Source organism: Drosophila albomicans, chromosome 2R, assembly GCF_009650485.2.
Source record: "Drosophila albomicans strain 15112-1751.03 chromosome 2R, ASM965048v2, whole genome shotgun sequence".
Lineage (NCBI taxonomy): Eukaryota > Metazoa > Arthropoda > Insecta > Diptera > Drosophilidae > Drosophila > Drosophila albomicans.
Window position 1 is genome coordinate 7516231 of NC_047631.2, and position 11861 is coordinate 7528091.

Sequence of the window (11861 nt, forward strand, 5' to 3'; positions counted from 1 at the left end):
ACACAAAATATTTCAAATTTCAACTTTATAATTTACATACAAAATTCATTCTCATTTTTTATGCAGACTTTTAAACGAATTATATGTTTACATAACAAATAGAACTACACTTCAAGTTGAAACTTAAATTATTGTTTTCTATATTTAATGGGCATTAAAAAGTCTGTAGACTGTCTCAGCTAACAATCTTAAAGATGTCAACGACTTTGTTGCAACTATAAGTTAAGCCGTGGGTACTTGAAAACTTTGCTGTTTCTCAGCCTCAATTGAAACTCATTAAATAGCAGAAAGTTGCGGCCATCTGTTATCAAGAATATTATCTGAATACGTAATATATAATGTACCTATAATTACAAAGTCATAATATAAGATGCAAACGAATAAAAAACACGTCGTAATTCAAAAGAGAGTTGGGGGTAAAAAACCGGGCAACTGCTGACGCCTTTTGCCTTTTGTTTTGCTTTTGTTCAGTATTCTGTTTCTTTTGTTGCACTTTTTCACTTGGCCATCTTTTTTTGTTTTACGGGCATGGCAACTATAATTTTCCGCGATTTTCTTGATTGTCCTACCTCCTCGGGTTTCCTCTCCCCCGCCACGCTGCGCATTGTGCGGAGCTCATTTATCAACACGGCTGACCAAAGCTAAAGAAGCCGTGGCCAAAGTTTTATGGCCAACTTTGAATTTCCTTTCCCGCAGAAGTTGGCCCACATTTCCATCTTTTGCGCACACCTTGCGATTTTCTTATTTCCTCACAGCTGCAGCCACAGCAGCAGTCACAGCCACAGCCACAGCCACGGCAGCCACAGCCACTCAACAGACAATTTACAGCTGGACAGTTCGAAATACATAGAGAATGTAGACCGGAACGTGGAGGCTTTAGTTTAAAGAGAAGGTGGAGAGTGAGAATGTGAGAAAAGGGAGTGTGGCTGGTCTAATCACTTTTTGATTTATTTCCCACAGTCGCAGCGAAAGTTTTTGCAACAGTTCATATTTTTCCTATTCGTGTTCGTTTTCGTGTTGATTCCGTGGTTTGCCTGCACTCGCACTTTTCCCCAGCTGGTTTTGCGGTTGGATTTCGAGATGAAAGGACTAAGAATGAGAACGAGCGCAAAAATACTTACGACACTGAGCTTACGATGAATCAAATCACTTTTGGCAGTAAGTTCCTCGTTCAACTTTCACCCGTTTCGGTCTCAAAGACATTTGAGTCAACTGTCAGCAAATCTTAAAGTGTCTTTTTCCTGCCAGCATATTACTCGTGAAATCCCCAAGCACTCACCGCATATCAAAGGCAGTTTGTTATTTTAATAATTTAAGTATGTCTGCCAGGAAAAAATAAGATGAAGTAAAAAAATACACACGTTTCGCCCCCAAAACTTGCGCCACTCTCGGTTTCTTCAGTTCCTTCCCTTTTGCCGAAGGCATAGGCAATTCACCTTGCCGCTGAGCAAGTCCTTTGCCTTGTAAAATCAACTTTCTTGTGGCTAAAAGTGCTTAAAGTTTGCCATCTGACTTTTAAATTATATTGGCTTTAGTCGTGGGTGTGAAAACTTGGCCGACAACTTCCGCCACTTTTATGCCGCACAAATGCGTATGTAGATTGTTAATAATCTCTAGCGACCTGGGCAACAGGCATTTCCGGAATTTCCAATTATCGTAGAATCGTCGACGCAATTCCTGCGAGTAACTAAATTTAGTCGCTAGCCTAATTGCGTGTCTTAGCGTGTGTTTATTTACTTTACAACTTTTATTGCAAAACTTATTTCAAATATTCTTCAATGTTAAATATTCAATTTTACTCAATTTAAACAAAAACTTTTTCAAACACACACTTGTGCATTTTATTTGCAAATTGCTCTTAAAGTTTCAAATGTATCTTGTTTGTTGACTTGCTCATAAAAAATGCATTCAGGTAGGTCAATTCATGCACCTGTTGCTGATTGGGAACAGTTTTGCTGCATATCTTACTGCGCATGTCCACGATTCAAAACTGTTCTTAGCGCCAAACTCGGAAGCTGTTCTCAGAGTGACAAAGAGCTGATTGCTTTGACGATTTCAAACAACGAGTAATTCTTATTGCGGCACTTTTGCTGTCAAAGCACAAATATTTCTAGAAATTTTTTTTTATTTGCGAAATTGTAAATAATAAAAAATAAAAAATTATAGAGTACTGTCTCCTGTTTTTAATAATACACATAACTAAGCTAATTAACTTTGTAAGGAGTTTCTCAATAGCAGCAAGGAATAATCTCCAAAGTTTGTACTTCATTTAACAATAAAATTATAAGAAACTTTTGTAATAAATAAGCAATAATTCCTCAATGCCAATCATGGTTAGTACATTGGAATTATGTTTATTTGCATTTAGTTGACTTAAGCAAGAACAGAAAACATTAGACTGACGCTTTCTCAATATAAATGAGACTAATTTTCAGTAATTTTTCATGGTCTTTTAACGTACAACTTTTTGAGCAACACTAAGAAATATACTTATTACTTATTAAAAACTAAAATATAAAAAATTAAGTTTTTATAAATTTCTCAATTAAAACAAGTTAGAAAGCTACAGTCGAGTGTGCTCGACCATTTTGAATAAAACCAAATTCTTCGAATATACCAAAAATATACCACAAAATGATTATAATATACCTTAGGCTATACTTGGTTAAAAGTAAGACCAAGTATAACCTAAGACCCGTAAGTAGGCGTTTGTTGACATTCAAAACTATTTTTTAAATAAGTTCTACAATTTCTCTGACCGCAAACAAATTTTCAAAAAATTAAAATTACGCTTGTTATTCGATTTGCAGGGACGGAAGTGGGCGTGGCAGAAATTTGAAACATACTTGCTCTGCGTAACATAACAAATGCTGCTGAAAAAAATATAGCTTCATCTCTTATAATCTCTGAGATGCAGTGTTTTATACGGACGGACAGAAAGACAGACAAATATTGCTATATCGTCTCGGCTGTTGATGCTGATCAAGAATATATGTACATACTATAAGTATATATACATATATATACTTTATCGGGCCGATATGACTATTGCCTCTTAAATATATGCTTACATGGGACCCCATGGAGCGGCCGGTAAAATAAGTGCTTACATGGGACCCCATTGAAGGGTCAGTAAAATAAGTGCTTACATCGGACCCCATTGAGGAGTCGGCCATTATAAATTAAAAAAAATGTACAATTACAATTACAGTTTTTTTTTAATTTTATTTTTTCTTTATTTTAATAATAATACTTTTATTACTTTAAGGCACCTTGAGTTTTAAAATATCGTTTTTTTTTTTGGAGCTGCAAGGCCTTTCTCAACTGGTCCTCAGTTATTGAATCTGGAAATAAAAAGGATTCAAAAAGTTTTAATAGATTGAAGTGGATAATGATTATTAAATAATTATCTTTTAAAATACTCACCGATCATAACACCAAAGAAATTGTCTTCTTTTTTTGGGCCGCATTCCCCTGTCATTATTTCCATAACGTAGATTTTCTGTCATAATTTCCACTTCCTCTTCTTTAGGCACATTGTCGCTTTCCACTGTAGAACTATGCATTATACTAACTGCTTGATATTCTTTTATTATCTGTTTATTTAATATTTTACACATTAAACATATAAATATACATAAATTATTTTTTAAGTAACTCACCTAATAATTGATCGCGGATCCGCTTTGCACTTCTCAACTCAAATGCTTGCAATAATTTCATCATCTAGGAAACACAGCTGTGTTTGAGTAAAAGAGTAGCACAAAATAAAACAAAGACGCGTAAACAAACAGCGATGTAAAGCATAATCGAAGTTTTCTCTTTAAACTTGTGTATACTTTTTCCACAAAATAACAAAAACAAAAGCGATGCTTGCCGTTATTTTGTACTTATGCTTTAATGCGCATATATTTATTAACTAGGTGGTTCGACGTTCGATTACTATAGGGTTAATCTAGTAAGTACCCATGTAGTGATCGACGAGATAAGCACTTATCCAGGGCCAATCGCAAACTCGAGTCGACTCGGTGGTTCGACGTTCGATTACTATAGGGTCACTTTAGTAAGTACCCATGTAGTGATCGGCGAGGTAAGCACTTACCCAGGGCAATCGACACCTCCAGAACTGCAGGGTTATTTCACCAGCAACGAACTAGCGCTCAGAACTGCAGGGATTAGACAATCGTTGCCCCTGTAAGTAGGCAATGGTTATTTATTTGGCAGCTACTTCCAGATTTCTCGAAATCGTGTCAATATAACTTGCAAACTGTCACTCTAATTAGCACAAATACTAAGCGAACATAAAAGTTTAGTAAGTGAAGTTGCACATAGTTCATAGGCAGCTGGACAGCGGCGTTTGATCACATGTTGGTTGTGAATCGTAACAACGGCAGACTACATCCTCTGATTAACATACTTCTGTACTCACCCGCAAATGACTTTCTCTATTTCTGCTTGCAGCCGATTTATGTTTGCCTGGTATTTCGCAAATCAACAGCCAGATAACCGCTTTTGGAATGTAAGCAGTATTTCAGAAATTTACGCGAAACTGCCACGTTTATAAGCTAAAGTACCAGGCGAACATAATAGATAAACAAGTGCATTCACATGAGCTGAGGTGAGAAGCATGAGAAGCAACATTCGGAATCGCCATGTTCCTCAATCTTCTGGAATCCTGCTTTTATATTTTAAATGTTCAACTTTCTACAGCCTGTTATAATCATAGCGGATAAGTTTTAACTTATACATTTTTAATGTCTTTATACTTATATTTGTCAATCTTTTTGACAATTTAATTTGCAATGCAATTGCCAGAATTAATGAAGCACTTAAAAAACCCAGAATCAGCAAGTAACGACCCAATTTATTAAGTCCATTTGCCTGTCAAATAATTAAACATTTTTGAGATTTTATATTATTAATTTAATAACCTTTTATTTGCATAAATATGCACAATATGTTGCTCGTTTCTTTTTGTTTCTGCTTAAAGTTTTGTATCGATATATATATATAATTAATTTTGTAAAACTAAACACGCTTAAAGTTGAACTAAAAAGCAATTTTCGAATGTTTGCAATTCTTTTTACATAATTTTGCAAATTTTCAAATTTGTTTAAATTCATATTTGAAATACTTGGAATGCACAAAAATAATTTGTTGCTTTTAAGTGGTTGTTGTTGTTGTTTTCGATTTTCTTTAATATACTGTATCGTTCAAATAAATTTAATGCTATAACAAAGAAATTATACACATTCTATATAGTACTTAAATAGTACTAGGTGTATATAATATATTTTGTTTAAAGCCATTAGGTTCTTGTGTAGTGAAATCCTATTTGATTTAAATTGGTACATTTCGTCTATGCATTAAATATGTAATTTTCTTTTTTGTTATATAGTTTTCGTTTTTCTTTGTTTGTTGCTTTAAAAGGTGTACGAAAATGTTGTAATTAAAAATATATATTTATATATGTGAATCTTTTGTTTTCTTTTTTTGTAAATATAAATTTGTTTTGTTTCTTTGTTAATAATTGAATAATTGGACCATTTGTTTTATGACGTCGTGGCTTATAATTTCCTATAATAATAAACATTTCGTGTTTGTTCCGCACAATTCCCAGGTAAATATCTCTAAACTAACGCACATCATTTACATATTTGTTATCATTAAGGTAAATACTTAATATTTTCATATTTGTTTTTGATGCAACAAGTTGTGTTTTGCATATATTGACATACATTATATATACATATGTTTTTTATATATGTGTGTGTGTTTTTGTAGTAGGTAAAGAATAATGTTTAAAACCGCTTTACAAATGTGGCTCGCCCAACTTTCGTTGTCTTATAGGCGCTTCATAATAATTGTTGTATATATTTATATAGAATTATATGTATGTACCGATTGCTACATATGTATTTTAGTTGTTCTTTAGATATACGATATAATATGCTAATTTTGCTTTTCACTAATTGATTTCAGTTAACGTTTTGTTGTTGGACTCGACTTTTCAACTACTCGTAGTACTACGCAACTATGCGATCTAATAATTGGAACGCGATAACTATGGATTGTTTATTATTGCCTTGCTTAGCAAATTCGTTAGGTTGTCATATGTGCTATGAATGTATGTATGTAGTTGGTATGTAAGTAAATATAGTTTGCTACTATATATCGCTATTCTATGGTAACAACTTGGCCCCCAATTCAACTGAGTACTCGTGATTTAGGTGTAAATATGTATGTTATGTATGTACATCGCATTGATTTGCGGCTGCTCGCTGTTGGCCGCACTCAGTGCACTGCATCAATGTCCCGTTGTGCCCGTGATATTTTCAGCTTATCCTTGGGCGTATTATCCTCGCCCGATTCCAATGCAAACATCTTCATCTTCTCCTTAAATGACAATTTCTCAGGCACCGCATCGCCAGCCCGTTGTTGCTGCTGCTGCTGTTGCTTCTCGGCCAGACGCCGCTGTCTGGGATCCCTACGCAAATGAGAATCGAATTAAAAATCTGTTTTTGATGGCGCGTTAATTGCGACTGCTGCGCTTACCTGTAAACCTCTTGGGCGCCAATGACGCCGGGCGTTGATTGCACTGTGGTGTTCCAGAGTGCCGCATCCGGTGTGGAGGGCATCGATGGCAACATCGAGGCATCCAGATTGTGTTGCAGATACTAAAGGACGATACTTAATTGAATGCTGTTAAATAAGGAAATTAATATCACTTACGCTGGCATCCTCGCGTATGGTGTCCAAGTCCTGCTCCAACGTGTAGTTGTCCAGCAAATATTGCTGCTGCTGTTGCTGCTGCGGACTGTGCATGCCTAGCATATTGTTCTCCTCGTCGTGGAAGCTCACACGTTTGTTGTCCCGCTGCAGCAGCGGTGGTGGCGTGCCCAATCCTCCTAAGCTCATTCCACTGCCCGTTGCCGACACGTAGGCTGCATTCAATTCCATGGCGCTCAGCGGCGATGCCTGCATTGTGTTGTTGTTGTTGTTGTTGTTGAGGCTGCCACTTAAATTGTTATTATTGATATTGTTGTTGTTGTTGCTCGAGTGGTTGCTGTTGCTGTGCAAGGCTGCCTTCTTGATCTCCACTGCAGCTGCGGCCGCCTGATTGCTGGTCGCCGTCTTCAACAGACCCATCGACGAATTGCCACCGCCAACACTCGTTCTCAGCTTCTGTTGTGACATTATCAGATACGAGCTGTTGCGCTCTGGTGGAGGCGGAGGAGGCACTGAACCATCCAGCGCCGTCTCATTGTTGTTGTCCTTGTCGAGCATGCTCAATTGCGTCAGATCCTTGGCCAGACTCGATATCGGATGCTCTGTCTGCAGATGACGCTCGTCCGCGAAGCTCGCCGACTTCTGCGACTTGGAGGGCGAGGAGGGAGCACCGGTTGTGCTACCACCAGCTCCACTCTCCGAGTAACGATTATGCTTCAGTATGCTCTTCGGCTGCTGCGTGCTGACCGCCGCAGGTGGTGGAGGCGGCGGAGCAACCGCTTCAACGGGACTGCTTTCGCTGATCTCGGCCAGCTTGATGTCCGTCTGGCGGAAGCTGGTGACGGGCGTCTGTATGGCACTACTGCTGGCTGATAGTCGAAACAGTTCCTGCACATTGTCCTTGTCGTATTGCTGCTCCTGATCATCCTCCTGCTCCTGCAGCTCTTGCGCACGCCGCTCAAAGTCACGCTCCAGTATCAGCGTCTTCAGCTGCTCCTCCTGCTGTGGCGTTCGCGTCAATGTGCCCGACAACTCGGCAATTTGCTGCTCCCTCCACTGACGTATGTGCTCACGTCGCATCTCTAGATCCTTTTCACGCTCCTCGCGCTCCCAGGGATTGCTGCCGCTGTGCAATGGGCGAGCGGCTGCCTGATTAGCGGGCAAGTAGCTTCCTTTAGGAGGATCCAAGGTGCTGGCCACATAGTTCATGCCTGGCGCCAGCTGCTGCGTTGCCTTGAAGAGCGGATGCGTGGCAGTTGGCGGCAATGGTGGCTTATCCTCACCCATTACCAGACTGGGCATATAACCTGCCTGTTGTTGCTGCTGCTGTTGTTGTTGTTGCAGCTGCTGCTGCAGTCGCTGTTGCTGCTGTTGTTGCTGTTGCGGTTTGGGTGCGGTGCTTGGTGGAGCTGCAGATTTGCTTGGCGATTGCAGACTGCCCATTGGCTTCGGTGGCAACGCAATGAAATTGGGCGACGCCTGCTGCTGCTGCTGCTGCTGTTGTTGCTGTTGTTGCTGCTGCAGCTCGTAGAGTGTTGCTGGATCGTGGAGCTGACTGCGACGCACATGCTGCTGATAATCGAGTCCACCATTCTGATAGCCGGGCATAAACTCATTCACATTCTGCATACTCTGGCTGGCGCTCATCGGCGGCTGTTGCTGTGGCGGCTGCTGTTGCTGCTGCTGATGTTGCTGCTGTTGATACATGTTGCTGATGTTGGGCATGGAAGGTGCCAGCATCTGTTGCATACGCAGCGTGTGCTGGAAGTTCTGTTGACTCTTGGCGCGATTGTTGAGCGTCAGCTGCTGTTGCGACGGTTGGCCATTGAGATTGCTGCTGCTGTGTGCAAATTGCTGATGTTGGAGCGTATGCTGTTGCTGATGTTGTTGCTGCTGCTGCTGTTGTTGCAGCTGCTGCTGAGCACTCTGCTGACTGTGATAATAGGCGGACACGGGTCGCGTTGGCAGATTACCTCCGACCTGCATGTGTTGTTGCTGTTGGTAGGGAGACGCCTGTTGCTGTTGCAACTGTTGTTGCTGCTGCTGCTGCTGTTGTTGTTGTTGTTGCAGTGTGACGGCATGCGGGGAATTGCCATTGTAGGCGTTCATGGCGGCATGTCCTGACATTGTCGGTCTGCAAGCAATCAAATAAGGTACAACATTTGTTAATTACCAACAAAGAGTTCAAAGAATTGTGGTTGCTGCTGCAATTGCTGTGTTTAATGTGTTTTAATGTGCGCATCCTGGTTGCGTGTTGCTGATAAATCGCCCTGGTAATTGCAAAGGTGTGCCACAAAGTATGTAGTGTGTTTTTGTGTGTGTCTCAGTGATTTGTGTTGCTCTTAAACCTTATTTACAGGTGCCTGTTGCTGGTTGTTGCTGGCGACTGCACAACAGCAACATATGCCAAACACGAAGGCAACATTTGTACATCACTCTAATTACTCACGTACATGGCACATTTCTACAAGCTGGTATTCACGTTCTATGGGTATAAAGCCATAAAGTAATTTCTTTAAGCGCAATGTCATCCTAGAAATACGAATACGAAATTTAAATCCAACACTACGACGCAGCAGCAACACGTTCACAAAAGAACAACAACAGTACGAATTGTTGTAAATTATTAATTGGACAAAGAGCGCTTGGAGGGAAACGCAAAAAAACTGAGTGAGCTTTTGCTTTTAGGTTAGGGTTGTGTAGCAATCCCTTCGGTTGGGTCCCCTTCAGACTGCTTAAAGTAAATTCCCTTGTAATACTTATGGCTGACAATTGTAATTACAATTAATTAGAATACCGTGGAGAAGCGAGAAATGCTCTGAGCAACCGCAACCGCTGTGACAGGATAAGTAATTAAATTGCTGTTGCCCTTACTCATGGTAAAAAGGGGGAATCTAATTTGTCAATATTAAAGGTAGATTCCAAAAAAATAACAAAACGGTGGAAGCAATCAATCAAGAGAAATCTATTCAAGTGAAGGATACTCAACTTAAGGATACTCTGTGATTATACTTGATTTATTGGGGAATTATGAAAATCTGTATATCTGTATATCCATCAAAAATTAAAAATTCCATTTTCATAAATAACTTAAGGATACACTGTGATTATACTTGATTTATTGAAGAATTATGAAATTCTGTATATCCATCAAAAATGAAAAATTTCATTTTCATAAATAACTTGAATTGCCTTAATTCCTTTTTAGAAAAATATATTCTGCCATTTTTTAAGTAAATATTTGCGAATGTTAATAACTGAAATATTTTTTAATAGATCAGCTAAAAAACTGAGAAGTCGAAAAATAATTTTATATTGCAGAAATCGGCTACAGCTTTTGAAAGATTCAATTGCTTTGGTTCACAATCTGGTATATTTTATATTCTAAGGTATATTTTAAGCAGAGTAGTATATTGATATACAAAATATATCGTATGGCCTAATTTAGTATTTTTTGCTATATTCAATGGGTATATTTCAACGATTATACCAAGCTGTTTTGTTTATAAATAGCCTTATATCAATTATTCTCTTTTTAAGAAACATGTTTTTTGCATACTTGTGAATATTAATAATTTAAATATGTAGTTATTAATAGATCAGTTAAAAAACTGAGAAGCTAGTCGAGAAATAATATACATATAAATCAGTTCCAGCTGTCAAATCTTAATTATTTTTGTTGACAATCTGGTATATGGTATATTTTAAGTATAGTGGTATATAGATAATCAAAATGTATCGTATGGTATATCGACTCCATTGATTGACTCGATCTGAATATTAAGTAATGTTTTTTCGGTTCTCGAAAATAGTCTTCTAACATCAATTTCCTTTAAACTTCAACCTACAAATATTCAGATTCGCTGTTATATCACAGACAATCACGCTGATGATTGCTGCCAAATATTCAGTACATCTTTGCGGCTTTCGAGAGTCCTTCGCAACCCATTCACAGCCCATTTCCTACTATTAATCATAAGCATGCACAATTCAATGATTTCAAATTGAGTAATTTCCTTGTCCGCAAAATGGCTGTAAGCACATTTGTGGATGCCAATTGTAATAATTGTCAATTGAACTTACCTCTCATTGAGAATCGGTTGACTTTGATTTTGTGCACGATACACGCTTAAATTCTGATAGAAGCCCTGCTCGTTGCCATTTAGATTTCCATTTGCATTTGGATTTGCATTTGGATTGTTGTGAATGCCATTTGGTTGACCTCCGGTGCCGATGGCTCCCATTCCGATGCCGCCTCCTCCTGCTCCTGCTCCTACTCCTCCACCGGCATTGTTATGCAAACTGTGCGTGCTGCGTGACTTGGAATTGGCCAGCGCTGAGAAGGGAAAGATGAAAGAGAGAGATGGAGAGTGAAATCAATTAGAGCATGACATTGTTATGGATTCGAGTTTACATTCCAAATTGGTAAAGCTCATCCCGACAGATAAGGAAGGGTTAGGCAGAGAGAGGAGTATCTAGAGAGGGAAGTGTGTAACTTACATATGTTGCCAGATCCGGTGTGGTGATGCAGAGCCGGCACCGATTTGCTATTGGGCAGGTGTGCAGCTAAGGGGTTCATGATGTTACTACTGTTGTTGTTGCCGATGTGATTGTGGCTATTGCTGATATTACTATTGCTCAGATTCAGGTGCTGGTTGAGACTGTGACTCGTGTGGCTATTGGCAATGAGCGGCCCACCGAGGACGCCCAATGATTTCGACGATTCGGCGGCCCCCATTCGACTCAAATCGCGCTCGGACATGCGGCGATTACCTGATGTTAGTCCCACACCATCATCATCATCATCCAGAGAGTGAGTGCGGCAGGAAGTGTGTCAAGGGATGTGTGCAAGAAGAGGGAGATGAACGGGGGGATAGACGGAAAAAGAGAGATAGATTCGTATTTGTTTTAGTAATCATCATTGTAATCCCTGTGTCATTATTTCAATGTGAGTAAATTTGTGTGTGTGCGAGTGTGTACGTGTGTTTGATTGTGGTGAATATAATCAATTTTAATTCATTATGCATACAGAATGTAATCAACAATGTGCAAACACACCAAAAACTACAAATACAATTAAAAATACAACAAAATATAATATATATAGATATGTACACATACTAAGAGAGATT

General features: G+C 39.0%; 1 protein-coding gene and 1 long non-coding RNA gene across 11 annotated transcripts in view; both read right to left on the reverse strand.

Moving 5' to 3' along the window:
* Positions 1-3257: 3257 nt before the first annotated feature.
* Positions 3258-3735, reverse strand: LOC117575597 (uncharacterized). Its single transcript, XR_004572885.2, has 3 exons — positions 3663-3735; positions 3427-3596; positions 3258-3344 (listed from the first exon to the last, which is right to left on the reverse strand). It is a non-coding gene; the product is annotated as an uncharacterized LOC117575597 (long non-coding RNA).
* A 1958-nt stretch (positions 3736-5693) lies between these two features.
* LOC117576667 (afadin) overlaps positions 5694-11861 on the reverse strand; it is a 62567-nt gene continuing 56399 nt past the window's right edge. For 6 of the 10 annotated variants that reach the window (XM_034261644.2, XM_034261643.2, XM_034261639.2 and 3 more), the window contains 5 exons: positions 11230-11502; positions 10813-11065; positions 6733-8863; positions 6556-6677; positions 5694-6487 (listed from right to left, as the gene is read on the reverse strand). In XM_034261644.2, the coding sequence (XP_034117535.2) occupies positions 6295-6487; positions 6556-6677; positions 6733-8863; positions 10813-11065; positions 11230-11502 (2972 nt within the window). In that variant the 3' untranslated portion in view covers positions 5694-6294. Of the gene's footprint in view, positions 6488-6555; positions 6678-6732; positions 8864-10812; positions 11066-11229; positions 11503-11861 lie in introns of those variants that run through there. The other 4 variants (XM_034261642.2, XM_034261641.2, XM_034261649.2 and 1 more) reach the window with 2 other exon arrangements.